The 16,333-nt window shown below is 39.0% G+C and overlaps 1 protein-coding gene across 1 annotated transcript in view; it reads right to left on the bottom strand.

Moving 5' to 3' along the window:
- Positions 1 to 16,333, bottom strand: part of LOC126100725 (midasin-like) — a 229,874-nt gene that overhangs the window by 54,193 nt on the left and 159,348 nt on the right. The window contains exons 25-30 of the mRNA XM_049911344.1: positions 14,248 to 14,380; positions 13,799 to 13,947; positions 7,432 to 7,604; positions 3,886 to 4,038; positions 3,716 to 3,765; positions 1,857 to 2,059 (exon numbers count right to left, since the gene is read on the bottom strand). Of these exons, the coding sequence (XP_049767301.1) occupies positions 1,857 to 2,059; positions 3,716 to 3,765; positions 3,886 to 4,038; positions 7,432 to 7,604; positions 13,799 to 13,947; positions 14,248 to 14,380 (861 nt within the window). The remainder of the gene's footprint in view (positions 1 to 1,856; positions 2,060 to 3,715; positions 3,766 to 3,885; positions 4,039 to 7,431; positions 7,605 to 13,798; positions 13,948 to 14,247; positions 14,381 to 16,333) is intronic.

Here is a 16,333-nt window from a genome sequence, read left to right as displayed (position 1 = left end):
AGTTTTGTCGTAGAAACTATTAAAAGTATCTCGCATTGAAGTTCACACTAAATTTTGAGCTTCCATAAAACTTTGTCAATCTTGGGGATGGGAAGGTGTCAAGTGAATTTTTATCTGCTTTTTTAAACGGTAAAGATTACACTGCAGGTTTTTCATTCAGAAATCATATTGGTGCATTAGTTTTTTGCGAGAAGTGTTACGTCTCGCATAAGTGTCTACCATCACTTGTCAGATTCAAGAGCAGCACGCTCGTTGCCTTCCCAGTACGCGGTTTGCAATTCTGTGATACGGCTGCTAATGTTCGCTGGGATCCCACGACTGTCATGAAAATAGGAATAGGTGGGTTCAAGAGGACCATGCTCAGAGTCATGCACGACTTCAACGGCCCCACATGACTAGTGCCCGAGGGGACAAACATACTGTACGCTCGACTGTACAGAGTCGTACAGCCACGTCACAGAACGTGGGTTTTTTTGCAGCAAGACAACTATCCACACATACAGTGAGATGATGATTACAATGCCACAAACTGTCAGCACAGCAACCATAGCTGCAGTTTCACATGATGCAGCAGAAGGGAGATGCGCGTCAACAGTCATCTGCCCAATGGTGACACTGGAGTGGCACAACATTGTCTTCTCAGATGAGTCTGCATAGAGCATCAGAATAGATGTGTCCATGGAGAATGAACATTGAAAGACTGAATTTATCACCATCATTTGGAGCAAGCATTTAGGGTTACAGTATGGGGGATAGCGAGCACAGCAATTATGGTGTGTCGAGGCCAGTGGCCGTATCCTAGCTTTGCAAGAGAATGAGAGATCACACTTTCCCTGCACTGTCCTGACCTATATCGATCAGCTTGGTATTGGACTGATGCCCTGGCCAACACATTCTTCTGATCTCTTTCCCACTCCAGATGTGCTCACAGTCAGCTGAGAGACCCGCCAGCCATCACATGCTGTCCTCTATGACTGATTAACTCCGGCACAGGCTCGAAGCAGCACTGAATGATGTACCCGTATTTGTCATTTGAGCCCAGTTCAACTCGATGGCCAGCCGCATCGCAGTCACTGCTGGCTGTGTCAGAGATGGTGGTCCTCTGTTCTGAATGTTGCACTCTGTATATTCCATCACTTACAAATTCAATCATGTGCTCTTCCTGGTGCAATAACATTACTGGCCAGCACTATATATGCTATACCAACTATTTGAGTAGAGTAGCATGTGCCCACACTCACACACACACACACACACACACACACACACACACACACACACACACACACAGAGAGAGAGAGAGAGAGAGAGAGAGAGAGAAAATGGGGGGGGGGGGGGGGGGGTAAAATACTTGTGGTAAAAGAGACACCCCTATATACCCACTAACATGAAAATCAATTCCATAGGCCCTAAAATGTATGCGATGGGTGTACCCAGCAGATTGATCCTGCTGGCTCCTATGTTATGTGGTATACCAGCTCTTGATATTACATAACCCCCCCCCCTCCCCCCAAGCAACCCCCTGATTACAATCTAACAACTCCACAATTAACTGTACTTGACTTTTTTATTTATTTTATTCGAATTGTTGGAAAGCCATTTGGAGGGTACGAGGACAGTACAATCTACATAACAAATGCCTTTCAGAAAGTTGATGAGATGAATCAGTCACAAAAATAGCCAGTTGTTCAAAAAGGAACACAGCTGGCCTTAGGAAGGCAGGGAAAAAGTCTGTATTAGAATGGAGCATGAGACACGACAGGACAATAGTAGAGGAATATAACAACAAGAAAAAACAGTTTCAAATAGACATACATTTGTAAGATGACGGAAAACAGTAAAGACAGTTTACTCACCGTCTGCTCTGATATGTTGATGCGTACAAGGTGATGCCCGGCAAGACACGCCAGAGCAGCAACTAAAGCTGTCTTTCCAACACCTGGACTGCCTTCCAACAGTACAGGCCGGGTCAACTGCAGGCCTCGCAGCACACGCTCTGCATTTAATAGGGTTGTTTTCGTATCAAAGGTAAATCCTTTCAGAGGATTTCGCAACGGACCTGTTGACAGAAATGATATGAATATTACCATTACTTTCTATCAACAAAATATGCAAAGTTACACAATGAACAGTCCCACATAACTTGACACCAGATTGTTGTTCTAAAGATAAAATATACACAGCTGACACGCACAACTGGTTGCACTCTTATTGTGTTGAATGGAAGTTTGGACACATGAACCTGAACATACATTTGTCAGTTACTGTATGTCCAGCTTGAAATCAGTTGTAATAATAACTTGATGATCAGGGGAGTGCAATGGTTTCTTTACTTATTTATTGTATACTGTTTCACTTTACCATGAAAGTCTTTTACCACCTACCGAGAAATTTAAAGAATTTAAAAGATGACAAAATTAACTTATAACACAAACTGAAATAGCATGTGCTTGACAACTCTTACTACTCCAGTTTATATGAAAATCATCCACTCCCTACAAGTAGCCTCTTTTTTATGAATGTAGAAAATGAGTAACAACAGTGGGCTTCCCTTTTAAGTGAATAGTATCCAGCAATTTCTTGCATTTGGATGTCACAACTGAAGACACAATGAATTCCAAGAACAAACACCATCATTACTGTAAAGGCTGTTTGGGTAGAAACAATTATCTTTAGGATTTTAATTTTAGTGTGTTGAAATATTTTGGCAGTTTTGAACAGATGTTATATTTTACATTCAGCCTTAAGCTGTTTAACATATTTGTAGCATTCATTACTCCCATTAGTCAAGTAAACATCTCTAATTCCTTACAGCAATAAAAACAATGTTAAGAGTCATCAAACAAATCTGTATAGAATGTTTTGGCTGCATGTAAACCTCAAGTGACTACAGAAGTTTATATCATTATACTTTACTTTATAACATGATGTTTACATCTCTGCCACCTATACCATTCCTCTCTCATCAGATGCAGCAACTTACATCCACAAACCATTATTTGTTACATAATTTACATTACTTAAAATCATTTGATTATGAGTGTTAAGAAGTAACCTACCTCATTACTATTATTATTAACAATGACACTATTACAGCAATAATACCAGTTAACTAAATGTGTTTACTGAGTGGAAGCCATTGGAAAATTGCTAGGTCTTGGGTCAAACACTTCTTCTTCTCCTCCTCCTCCTCCTCACAAAAAGGAGAGTTTAAGATAGAGATTCCAATGTGGCAAGTCTACTGACCTGGGGTCCTGGGTGACTTTCAAAATCTTTAAGGCTTATCCACTTTTTTCAACGACCCTTTTCTCACTTCTGTCAGAAGAATGATCTCCTGGTTCTAAAAGCTAGCAACTTTACATTTTTCTTTGTTTCCATCTGGAACTAGTGCTTGCGCAAAAGATTCTTTCTATGCATGATATAAATATTTTACTTCACTGATCACTTCCAGTTATATCAAACCATATTTTAGCAAAACTTGCAAAAGCAGTGATGGATCTCAATATGTTCCAATCACGAAATTGAAAATATAAAAGATTAAATGCTAAAACCCATCAAAACCAGGCAACAACTTAAACTGGAATTCACAAGCATAATTATAAAAATACTATATTTATATATACTAACCTGTCTCAATGGAGAATGGACGAATGCATAAATTTTTGCCCCGAATAATGTTAGCAGGCTGCTCAAGGCTTTCTTCTGAGATATTCACTTGTTTTGCCAAGAATTGCACAGCAGCTGATTTCAAAATGTTCAAATTTTCTTCACTGAAAAATAAGGGGTTTAATAAAAAAAAATTCTATATTTTACACACACACACACAAGGGGGAGAGAGAGAGAGAGAGAGAGAGAGAGAGAGAGAGAGAGAGAGAGAATACTGACCTTTCATTGGAAGTGATCCCTGAACCAAAGCTATCAAGAAACGTCAGGAAAGCGCCATGTACATAAGCAAGTGCAGGAGACATCCCTTTCAGTGATGTGCATACATTGTAAAAGTTTACCCATGTGATGAGGTCACGGACATTTACATGAAACCTGTAAAAATGTCACCAAAGTTATGCTGCATTACATAAATCATATTAACTGTTACAAAAGTAACATAAAATCTGGCTACTCTGGTGTAGCAAAACTTAATTATCAGCAAAATGTGGTGAACTGCATCACCTGACTTCAAAATATCCACTATTTTTTACCTGCAAATAAAATGCTTATTTTTTATTCAGTGAAAGGATGTCAGGTAGGTGATAAATTTATGAAATCAGCATCATATTCCTCGTATATGCTGTTTACAATGAACAAAAACAATTAATGGACCATAAAACACACTGACAGATTTGGAGCGAGAGTATGGCTGGTGCTTTGCTAACCTAACCACAGTTAGTTTTATCACAAAAACTCATGCAAAGCTGAATTGGGCGAGAGTGATAACTATGTTGTTCAACCTAAGAATTATTTTTGTAGACTTAAAATTGAGCAATGCAGTGCATTGGTTACAGTACCGACTGAATCTGGACAGAACAGGGTTCAAAGCCCTCTCTGACTGTCCAGATTCACAACTTCTGTGCTGCTCTTAGATTAAATTAGGTGAATTCAGTGAAACTTTCTTAACAGATTCCTTGTACCATTCTCCATCATCTGAACTATGCCTCCACTTCCAATGGCCTCAATAACTTTTGAATACAAGAAGATACTTTGATAGTAACTGAAAAACAGCAATTTAATTATGTAAACCACTAATACAACCCACTAATATCAACATCCAACAATGAAATACACTATTTGAATTTTCTATGTGATCTTGCACAATTATCTGAATGCATCTTCAGTGCAAACTCCACCAGTCAAAGATTACTTTGATACAATTAGCAAAGCAATTAAAGCATAGAATGAAACAGCAACATAATTTAACAATGGAAACAATCAATTTTTGACAGTATAATGTAATTGGATAGATAAAAATATCTACTCACCAAGCAGCAGCAGAACACGCACATAAAAAGTTATAATTATGTAAGCTTACGGAGCCAGTGGCACCTTCTTCCGGCAGGGGGGTTGGAGGGGAAGGAACAGGGGTGAAGCAAAAGGACTGGAGAGAACTAAGAAAAGAGGTAGATTTCAGAAAAGTCACCCAGAACTGCAGGTCAGGGGACACTTACCTGACAGGATGATAAGGAAAGACTGATTGTTGGCAGTCCCCAACAACCAGTCTTTACTTCTCCTCCTGTCCGGTAAGTGTCCCATGACCCGCAGTTCTGGGTAACTTTTCCAAAATCTACCTCTTTTCCTAAAGCTCTCCAGTCCTTTTGCTTCACCCCTCTTCCTTCCCATTCAACCAATCAGTGAGTGGCAATAGAATTTAGTCGCACATGATGAAATGCCGGCAAGACAGTCTTCGGAAATAGTGCACAGAGAAACCTATGTCTCGGTGACTTTTCTGTTTAAAATTACTTATATAGTTCAGATGTCAGTGGATAAAATTTCTCATCATGGCACAGAGGTGGCGATGGCATAAGCAATATTTTTATTTGGTAAAGTGATGGTGACGACAAGGAACAGGATGAGGAGAGCAATGGGTATAAGTATTATAGAGCAATTACACGAAAGTGGGAAGTATCGAGCACATGGAGAGCGAGGAGGAATGATAAGGAGATAAGCAAGACAGGGAGGCAGCCTCATGGTTTCTTGCAGAGTGTATGGAGCCTGGTCTGCAGCATAGATGCCCCACCAGACAGCAAACAAGTGTTACACTGAGCATATTGTGCTCTAGCACTCGCTTATGCCGCATACATATTCCTGCCTAAACGTCAGAAAAAAAGAAAAAATCATTTGCTTTAGTGTGTGGTCACTCTTTTAATTTGTGTAACGATTACTGTACCAACAGGCCACCCTACAACCAACTTAAAGCACATAGTTAATACTTTCTTTAAGAAACATTTAAATATATCTACAATAGATATCACAGAGAAAGATCTTTAGAAAATGTTTATTACACTATATTTCAACTCTGTGTAGTAATTTCATGATCACAGGACATCCTAATGGTATTTAAACCAGTAGCAATTAGACATAATAAAATGTGACTACAGACTAGAGGGAGAATTTTTACTGACGTACACGTCGGGGACTTAAGTCGTGAAGAAAAGGCTGGTCAGCAGGGTAAAGGTTCACAAGATGAAATTTCATAGAAACAAGAGATGTCTAACTAGAATGGCTAAAGTACGAAATGAGGTGGTGAGAGAAATAGTGAAAGGGAAGCCCGTACAAAAGACAATATTAAATGAGGGAACGTCCAGGTTCAAATACCGACAACATTACGAAAAGGATAGATTGCTACTCTTCGTAAAGATGGCACGTTAAGCTGCAGACAGGCACAAAGAGAAGACAGTCATACATCGAGCTTTCAGCTAAGCCTTACACACATGATGACTATATTCAGCCACAATGCAACTGCATCAAATGCAAGCAGCAAGCCGGAGTGGGGCAGGGAATGGGGAGGGATAGCAGGGCACAGGTGGGGGCAGGAAGTGAGCGCACCCTCCTGGCAGACCATGCAGTGACTAGATGGTGGCAGCACAAGGATGCCAGGCAGAGTGTCGGGCAGGAGGGGGGTGTGGGGGGGGGGAGGTCAGAATTGAGGAGAGAAGGTGAAAAAACTGGTGGATCCACTGGCAGACAGCACCATACAATGAGCATGGGGAGACATGGACTGAGAGGAGGCTCTTGGCCACACTTGGGCAATGACCGTTCACCCTGATTGTCAGCTGGTTGGTAGTGACACCCATATCAAAAGCTGTGCAATGACTGCAGCAGGGCTGGTTCATGACATACTGGGCAAAGTAGTTCTTGTCACTGCAGATATGCCATCCCCAGGTGGCCAGGCTGTAGTTCTGCTGAGCAGATTCACAGAACAAGCACTCGTGTAATAATTAGGTTGTCACTGCTATACACATTATGTATCGATCATGAGATCATACAACAGAGATTAAGCTGTGTGCGGAGACTCACTACGTGAATCGTATAGGATAAAAATCACTGGTATTAGTATGGATTAACCCCCTCTCACAAACTACACAGCGGATTCTGGAGTGTATGCATAGATGTAGATGTTTTTGTACTGCCCTTTTAATTGGCAGATGCATCATGACATCCAAAACCAGCACGTAAAACTGATAAAAAGTTTTACACAAATATGTGAAAACTATTGTTATCATATTTCACATAAGGAAATGACAATAAGTTACTTTTGTTTATTTAGTACGACAACAGCACATCCAGAATCATACCTTGTTGACAATTACAACTTATTATACAGCAGAGCAATACAACTGCACTCAAATCCACAGCATAAATATTGTAAATTTATGAGACAAAGAAATACCTAACAATTAAAAAGGAGTATCCAATGGTAGAGCGATAAAAACCACTTACTTTGAGCCAATTTTTGTACTGGTAAACCAATCGAGAAAATCCATAACAAGAACAGAGACATCTAATTGCAAGCCACCCTTCTGATTAACTTTTAGAATTTGTTCTAAATCTTCCCGCTTTGAGTGTGACTCACACCATATCTCTGTTAATCGATTGCGTAAAGCTGGAGAAAGCTGGAACAGAAGCCATTGATCATTAATCATTAACCCTCCAAAGACAGAATTACAAAGCAATAAAGAAAAAGAATTCTAAATGCTATATCTGTGCTACTTAAGGGTCACAATAAACATATATTGATAAAAAAAACATTAAGATGACCTCATATAATAATTTTGTAGTGTTACATACTTTTGTTAGACTTTTAATGATACAGGTAAGTGTCGGCTTGTCGATAACTACATTTTTTCCCCCAACATTTGAAAATATATAAGAATTTCAAATTTTGACTAGTCTTTTACTTTTATTCCTAACGAAAGCCCAGAAGACAATTCTTTTTCTTCTCAATGCGCAAATTAATGTTACACTTCTGGAAGATAACTGACTGACTTCCTTTGAAGTTTGGTGTCTAGGATGAACCTCTCTTCTCGGACACAATTGACCAATGTCCAACATTGTCTTTGTGAACAACCTTTTGGGAAAATGGCTTTGATGCATGCCCTATTTTCTTCTTTGCGTATTCAGTAGCTACACTTCAAGAAGCTCTTTACCTGTTTCTCCTACTTATGACCACGTTGGTTTTACACAGGGCATCAGTTATTTCAGCTCTGGCTTCTGCTTTTTCTCGGGTACACCGAGAGGGTCACGGCCTCTCACGCACATTAGCCACGCATTTACTACCGCCATATCGAGTAAGTGAAAAAATAGCCAATGGTAGCACTTCTTCAGTCTGATGTCAATTTTGTAGAATGCAATTAGTGAATCTGAAAGATCCACTCCTCCCATAAACTAATTGCAGAGAAGAGTAACTGATACACAATTAACCTCACACCTTTCTTTGGCATTCTTACCCAACTGGCTCACCTTACTAGATCAAGTATTCACACAACAACAGCCACTCTCCTCATCAGCCTCACGAGTGACAACGCTGCTCCTCCCCTTCTGTAAAGTACTGTATGAGCCATTATCAGAAACAAGAACAGTTTGGCTTGCGAATGCCTAAGTTCACAGATTTGTAACATTTAAAAAATCCACTCACAAATTCTGAAGCAATGTCTACCATGTAATCATTTTTGTATCCAGATATAGCTAAATATTACCTCTATCGTGCAATATTTACTTAAAGCTGATAATTTACATGTTTCAAGAGCAGTAATAATAAATATCCGTAGTTGAAAACAAGCATCCACGCTACACAGAATTCCCAAGATGCACGTGTTCAAGTAATTGAACAAATTCTCACAGTGCAGCACAGCTTCCTACGCTGTTTCTCACTATGCAGATACAGCAATTTGTTGAGCTTGTATATAGAGGGTTAATGCTTAGTTACACAATAATTACAGAGAGGAGAGGAGATGAAAGGAAACTAACAACATAAATGGGAGAACTGTGCCTCATTTGGAAATTTGGAGCAACTCCAAGTAGACTAGCAAGAAGTCAGAAGCAAAACATTGTAAGTATGAAACATTAGATACAGCACTTTATTTAAGGAAAGACATCATTCTACCAGACCAGCGGTGGATGCAGAAAAACCTCACGGAGGTGTTGCTAAAGATATCGTGAGCTACCTTTACTTTAACACAATAAAAAATAATCAAGTCACACAAAGTTTAAGAAAGTTTTATTTAAACTGATTACACACTCACTCTCACTCACACACACACACACACACACACACCACACACACACACACACACACACACACACACACACACAAGAAAATGCCATCTTATGACACACACAAGACAATGCCATTTTATGATATAAAAAAGTTACAATTGAGGTTGTCCTCCTTAAATGATGAATTCTATGCGCCTATTCTTCCTGGAAAATTTGTTAATTACGTCATCAACAGAACAATCAATGTCAGGGTGACTGCTCAACAGAGTTAAGCCATTAAGTCAATCCTCCTCCATTGTCGACCTCAGCCATGTCTTTGTATGCAGCAATGTTGAAAAACTTCTCTCTACTGTAGCAATAGATGCAGGTAGACAAGCAAATATTTTGTACAGAGTGTGCAAAGTAGGACAGTCAGATTTAGGACAAACAGACAATGATTGCATAACAGAACCATGATCATTAAGGGTGTTCGCTCGTTTGCTTGCATTGAAGAATCTCTCCATTTAGTCTCTTTTTAATCACAAAGAGTGATTCTTATTCAAAGAACAGTAATTCAGCTAAGCACTGATTCAATTTATAACCGTCAGGTTTCAGTTGTTCTCGGGCACTAGTATGTTAAAATGATAAATATTTTCTTCAGCAAAATGTTCTCTCGTCAGTCGTAACATGGTCCAGTGAGGGAATAAAAACAGTTCTTTTCCAATATGTCATAGCATCATCATTATGATCGCAGTTTTCCCTGTCTCTTTGTCTATCTCTTCTGTAAGACGAGGAACACTCATCTCCATAACAAACTCATCTCCACATCTAAATTATCCATGACTGCCTTTGCCTCCTCAACAATACAAGCAAAGTGGCTATCAGCATTAGCTCTCATGTTGTCGTACACCTCGAGTGTCAAATCGAATTTTGATTTTGCCATCGCGACGTCCAAACTAGGGTCTTGTAAGATCTTACTGAGTGGATATGTTATGCTCTTAATGTCACTCAGTGTAAACAGAGTGATGATAAACTCACAATTAGAGAGAGCTCGAAGGAGAATATTGGCTTTGGCAGCCGTTGTTCTATCCCTCCACCACTGTATTTTTTAAGAACTTTGCAAACTGTTCCGAGATCAGCTGCGAACTGAATAACAGCATCATGTCGCTCAACAAGTCTCGTTTGACAATGTGACTGCAGCGAGTGTTTTAGGTGACTCTTCAGTGTCACACACAACTGGCTAGATGCTGTAAAGAATGATACTTCTTCAATAATACCAAGTGAGTTTCTCACACTTGCAACTTTGCAACTACGAGAGACAGCGAGGTTGAGCTGATGACTTCGACACTGTGCTACTTGCATGTTGATAGCTTTCTTTTTTATTGTAAGCCACAGCTCCTTTCAATTCTGACATATTAACTGAGCAACAACTGAGCAACAATCGCAGCCTACACCCACACAGTTCTCCAGTGACAGCGAAAGGCTTTCCTTTCTCCTTAGAATCATAGTACCTAATACTTCACCAGTAACGCTACACTCTTCATCTTGACGCTCGTGAGGTTCATCATCAATGTTTCCACTACAATGATTGTCTTTATAGATGTCAATGAAACCCAAAAATCTTGCGTGTAATTTGCCGTCACCATCAACATATGTTGCAGCTAAACTCAGTTGGGTGATGTGCGCTATGTCCACAGTCTCATCAAAAATTATGTTGTAATAACGAGAATCTTCGATTTCCTCCAGTATCCTCAATAACATGACTGTTTAACAGCATGAAATAAGTTCATTACACATTGTTTTACTTAAGTAAGTTCGCTTTAGTGATCTCAAGGTGATGTTTTAGTGGCAAGTCTCCAGAGTCAATTCTAAATCTTAGAAGAGCTCTGAAGTTTCCCTCATTACTCACTATACTTTCACGATCGTTTTCGTTTTCTAATAGACTCCATCATCTCTATGGCCCCACAGAGGAATATTTTGCTTTCCATGAAATATGATTGTTTATATTATAGGTACAAGACAGTCTCTGTTTTCCCTAATGCTTTCCTGTCTTGACAATTGATTTACGACCTCAAGTTCGCGGTCGTCTTGTCACCATCTGTTGACGCTTCAACGTGGTACTTGAGCTGGGAGTGGGTCTCAAGGTCACCATCTTTACCAGTAAGTTTGGCAAACTTTGTTAGTGGTTCAGTCACAAGCTTCTTGGCAATAACGGATTTCTTTCCTCCAACCAGTTTATTATTCACAAAAATTGAACAGTTAATGCAAAGAAGTCCCTTTTTAACTTTTGAGAACACCAGCCATGGATACTGTTCAAAGCGATTATCGTGCACTTTTCTGCGTTCAACCCATCCTCTCTTGTTGTGCTCAGAAGTAGGAAAGGTATAACCTATTTCAGATTTCCTTGGAGCTCTGAAAAGCTTGTGTTTTATAGCATCACTAATATTTCCTAACACTAATATATCCAAATAATCGCCAATACTCATGGGATTAAAGGAATCAGTCGATAATCTTTGTTGTGGAAGTTTCGACGAAGTGCTGCGCTCTGCCTGTACATCTGGCGCTGGTTTTGCTGCTGAATGGTGACCAGAATCTTCAGATGTTTCCATTTTTCTTTTTCTTATTACATAATGATCCATTTTATTATACTGTTATGACATAGGTTAATTAGATGCCAATTATTTTCGAATATACACTTTATTCACACTGAAAAATGAAACACTAGTACACTTAGCACTAAAACGCACACGGTCACACTTCGCGTATTTCTAATGTCACTAAGCACAACATTGACCAAAGTCCATGGTAATAGCCAATAATCACAGATGTTCACTTTTTATCACTTCCAAGTTATCGCGACAATTGTAGCTTTCACACTGACTACCTGGCAGCAACTCTGCTTCTCTTATACAAGTGGCTCGGTTGTTTCTCGCTGCCAGAATGTTCGCTTCCAGACTTTTATGGAGTGTGAAAAAATACCTTCTGTGAAAGCAACAAGCCAATGTGTATCTTATGACATATAACATAAGGGCGAGTTTCCAATGACGACGTCATCCAGCAATTTATGTGTATGGAACTCCTACTGTCAATTCCTTTCCTTTCTAGTGCATTCGATAGAGGGCCTACATACTAACAATGCGTTTTTAGGAATCTTCTCGAAAGTCACTATTACGGAGATACACACATCAACAGTTTCCCATACCTAATACATATTAAAAGTTGGGTATGGGAAACTATTGTTACATTATTAGTAAAAATATTGTTACGAATATTGTAACAATATTTTTCTGAGAAATTACTACGAATTTCTGTTATTAATACTTCACAATCAACTGATCACTCTCACTCTTGACTAATCTTCAGACCTGCACTTGCTACAACTAGGACTTCTTACATAGTCATTCTTCAGTCTTAATATTTCTGCTTCTGAATGTAAACTAGCTTCCTACTTGGCGAATAGTACGTATTTATAATGCTACGTATCGAAGGTTCTCTGTACAAGAAAATAGTAGAATATTTTCCACTTTTCTTGAACAAATGCCAGACAGAATAACCTTTTCGAGATCACTAGAATGGCCACGACTTTTCTTGTAGGTATGTGTTAGCTATGTATGTGCCAGACAGAAAAGTATAAAATTCGATGACTTGGACGTGCATGCTACATAGGAAAGTACAATTCATAACTCGATTCAGTTGAGTCAACTGACAAAAGAAACGAGCAAATAGCATGCAGGCTGACTGGCGGGGGGCGGCGCAGGTGGCAATGCAGGCAGCCCCATAAGGGGGGAGGGGGGGGGGGGTAAGAACAGAAAGTGAGCTATGCCTGCAATAAAAGTGTTGAATAAAGTATGACTTTAAAATACAGCCTGTTGGAATGATGTCCTTCCTCAAATTTATGAGGCTGTGGTGCTCACCCAGAAGAAAATGATTGAGCATTTGGAGCTGCACGCAAACTAGAATAGTATAATATGAAAAAATGTAAATTTGTAATTATTCTATATGTGAATGTTAAGCAGGTTTTCCCTACTAACACCACCATTTCTTCTTTTTTTCTTAACCAGCTCACTTCCACACACTTACTGTCCTTCACTGATAGGGAATTGCCTGTTCTGAAAAACAGCTGATGTCTTTCAAATTCTGTCCTCCCAAATTCTGATTGCAAACAACGGAACTGATGGCTGTCAGATCCAGTAAAACATTTAATTTTATAATTACCTAGCTATTCAAGATATCTTATTTCCTTTTCAACCTTTACATTGATTCCTTTATCATCAGCTATCTGGGGCAAAGACTACTCTCTCAGTTTGCAGTCATCCATTACAATATTTGCAATACTACTACAAATTAATAATATTTATTCCTACTTCTCTTAATTTTGTTATTTTAGTTGAAAGAATCCACTTTGGCATTGGATTGGCCTCCTCTTTCATGGACAATACAGACTTGTGGTAACACTATACTGGCAATGAGGTACAAAACCCAATGCTGACATTTTTGTTTATTTTCTATTACTGAACACTCATTTTTCCATATGTTCCAAGCAAATTATGCTACCACCATTACTATCTATACCACTGTTGTTATGCTCCATCAGTTTTTGTTAGCAGCGTACCTCTTTCTTTCCATAGTCACCACCAGGATTCATTGTCCCAACAAATTTAAAGGATGGAGCAGCTGTAACAATACAAGAGCTGTCACCTGCACCATCAGAAACTGATCCTGTGCTACCTTTTTCAGAGAGCAGGAGTTTTCGCTCTGGTTCTGAAACAAGAAAAAACACCAGGTCAAATGATGGACTACATAAGCTTTATACTATCTCGATAAATATTTGCACTATTTGCTTAAAAAATCACCTTGTGGCAATTATTAAGCCTGTACTCAAGAATCATAGAAATGGAATTGGCTCATTCATAATCAATGAATGATCTCAGCCTATTACTGCTAGATTTATAGTATAACAGAGAGTTACTGGCAATTTCAAAGCAGTTTTCATATGTACAGAGTAAAATGCTTTGATAAATGACAGATGTGTAAGAAAGGACTTCAAATGAATCAACAAACCTAGTAATGAGTTCAATCTCTCCAACACGCTGTCATCAGCAAGTGATATTTCATCACAGAGAAACCATGATCCTCCTTCCATTGCCTTAATGAGGGGGCCATCTACCCATTCAAATAACTTCTGTGGACTGTCCTAGGAAAGACAAACAGCAACATTATATCCACTGGAAAATTAAATTGTCAGCATTACAGATTTTTTACCCTTGTACTACAGAACTCAGCCATTAACTAAGATAATGCACAAAAATGGAAAAAAGAAGAATGTTTTGCAAACAATGGTAAATTTACAAATAACTATTAAACTTACATTATCATTAAGCTTTCAAACAGTGAGTAGGAAGACTGTCATAGCAGGAGATGTTAGGAAAGCAATAGTACATTATTATATTTAACATTTGTGTATCCTCTGAGAAATCATGTAAACTAGAAATCTGCATTACAGAAAGCACCACCTCATTTATGTGCTTATTTACTGCTCAATAATTCATCTATACTGTACAATATTCATTTAGGCATTAATTCATTGTGTTGTAGTTTTCATAATGAATTATAGTATTCAGACACACAGAATAAATCAACATAACACATTAAAAGAAGTGCAGCCATCAACTAAATCTTTAGGCTGTATTAATATTTATCATGAACTATCTCCCCTCCTCCCCTTACCCTTTTTATCTTTGTCTTCCCTTGGGTCCATCTTACCCTGGAGTTTCAGTGACCTGCCCTTCCTTTTTGAACCATCCTCAATCCATCTATCAGCAGTACTGACATATACCCTGAAGGTAACAAACAGCCACAAATTCTGTCTCATATTTTTACAGTTGTTGAGATGATTTTCATTTTGAAACGTGAACTATCATTTAACTGTTACCTTCCACACCTTTGAAAATGGTTTTACTCTGTAAAGATGTTTGCATCTAACAACTTCTGACAGGTTATGATTTACAAATACAGTACATTATACAAAAATTTCAGTATATAATTTGCCTCTATATTTTAAATTCAACATTTTGTATTCTGGTGCAAATATCTTTAACAAGCTGCCTGCTACAACAGGAAAGAAACTGAGTTTAATAGCCCTGCCAAATGCGATATGGAAAATGCATCATCATTTTGTATAACTGCTACGACGTTTGGTGGGAATGCTGCACATTGTCTGACAGAGATGCTGCAAACTGTCTGGCAAGAGGTCCGAGGCCGCCTTGCAGGCCTGTGAAATGCTGGCAATAGCTTGCCTTAAGCCACTCTCGTGTTTACCAGTGTCAACATTCTTCAGCTATCTCTGTGTGCCTTATGAGGTGAAATGTGTGATTCCTCAGACCGTGTTAGGTTTGTTTTCACACTTCACCCGTGTCTGCTGCTATCGGAATCTTGCTTGGAACTGGATTGTGGACATTTTTTTCTTCTCATAACTTGCCTGCCTTATCCTATGGTAAACTTATCCATTTACAGGATTTTGATACAGCATTTATTTAAACAGGGCATCACGAGGAAATGCGTATTGTGTGCTACCGACATAAATGATGAAAACTGGCTTGTAAGATTAGATGACCATTCATGTATTTCAAGCAATGCATAGGTGGTGTGTAAGGCAGTGTCACAATGTACATTTCTAACCTCACCGAGTGACCTTTTGTTCAGTCATTCAACAGTTACCGGAACAACAGCAGAAGATAACATCAGTACTGCACTTCCTGAAATCTACTGCAGGAAGCTCGGCAGTGGCATCAACTACAGCCATCCTGGCATTCCATTGTCTGATGAGGCCAAGGAGGAATGGGACATCTACTAAAGACAACAGATACCTCATTTCCTGGCAAGTCAAGTCGCAGACTCACAGCAGCGCTGTACAATTTTGCTGACAACAAATCTGTATTTATACCATTTTGTGCAGTAACTATACCCATTATTAGATCCGTTAACATTCTCATTGAATAGAATCTATATTATATTATCTGGCACTCATCCTTAAAATGTAAGCAAAGTGAAACTTCCTGGCAGATTAAAACTGTGTGCTCGACCGAGACTCGAACTCAGGACCTTTGCCTTTCGCGGGCAAGTGCTCTACCATCTGAGCTACCGAAGC

The sequence above is a fragment of the Schistocerca cancellata genome, chromosome 9 (genome assembly GCF_023864275.1).
Source record: "Schistocerca cancellata isolate TAMUIC-IGC-003103 chromosome 9, iqSchCanc2.1, whole genome shotgun sequence".
Lineage (NCBI taxonomy): Eukaryota > Metazoa > Arthropoda > Insecta > Orthoptera > Acrididae > Schistocerca > Schistocerca cancellata.
Note: the sequence above shows the minus strand (reverse complement) of the source record. Positions and strands in the feature narration are given on the sequence as shown.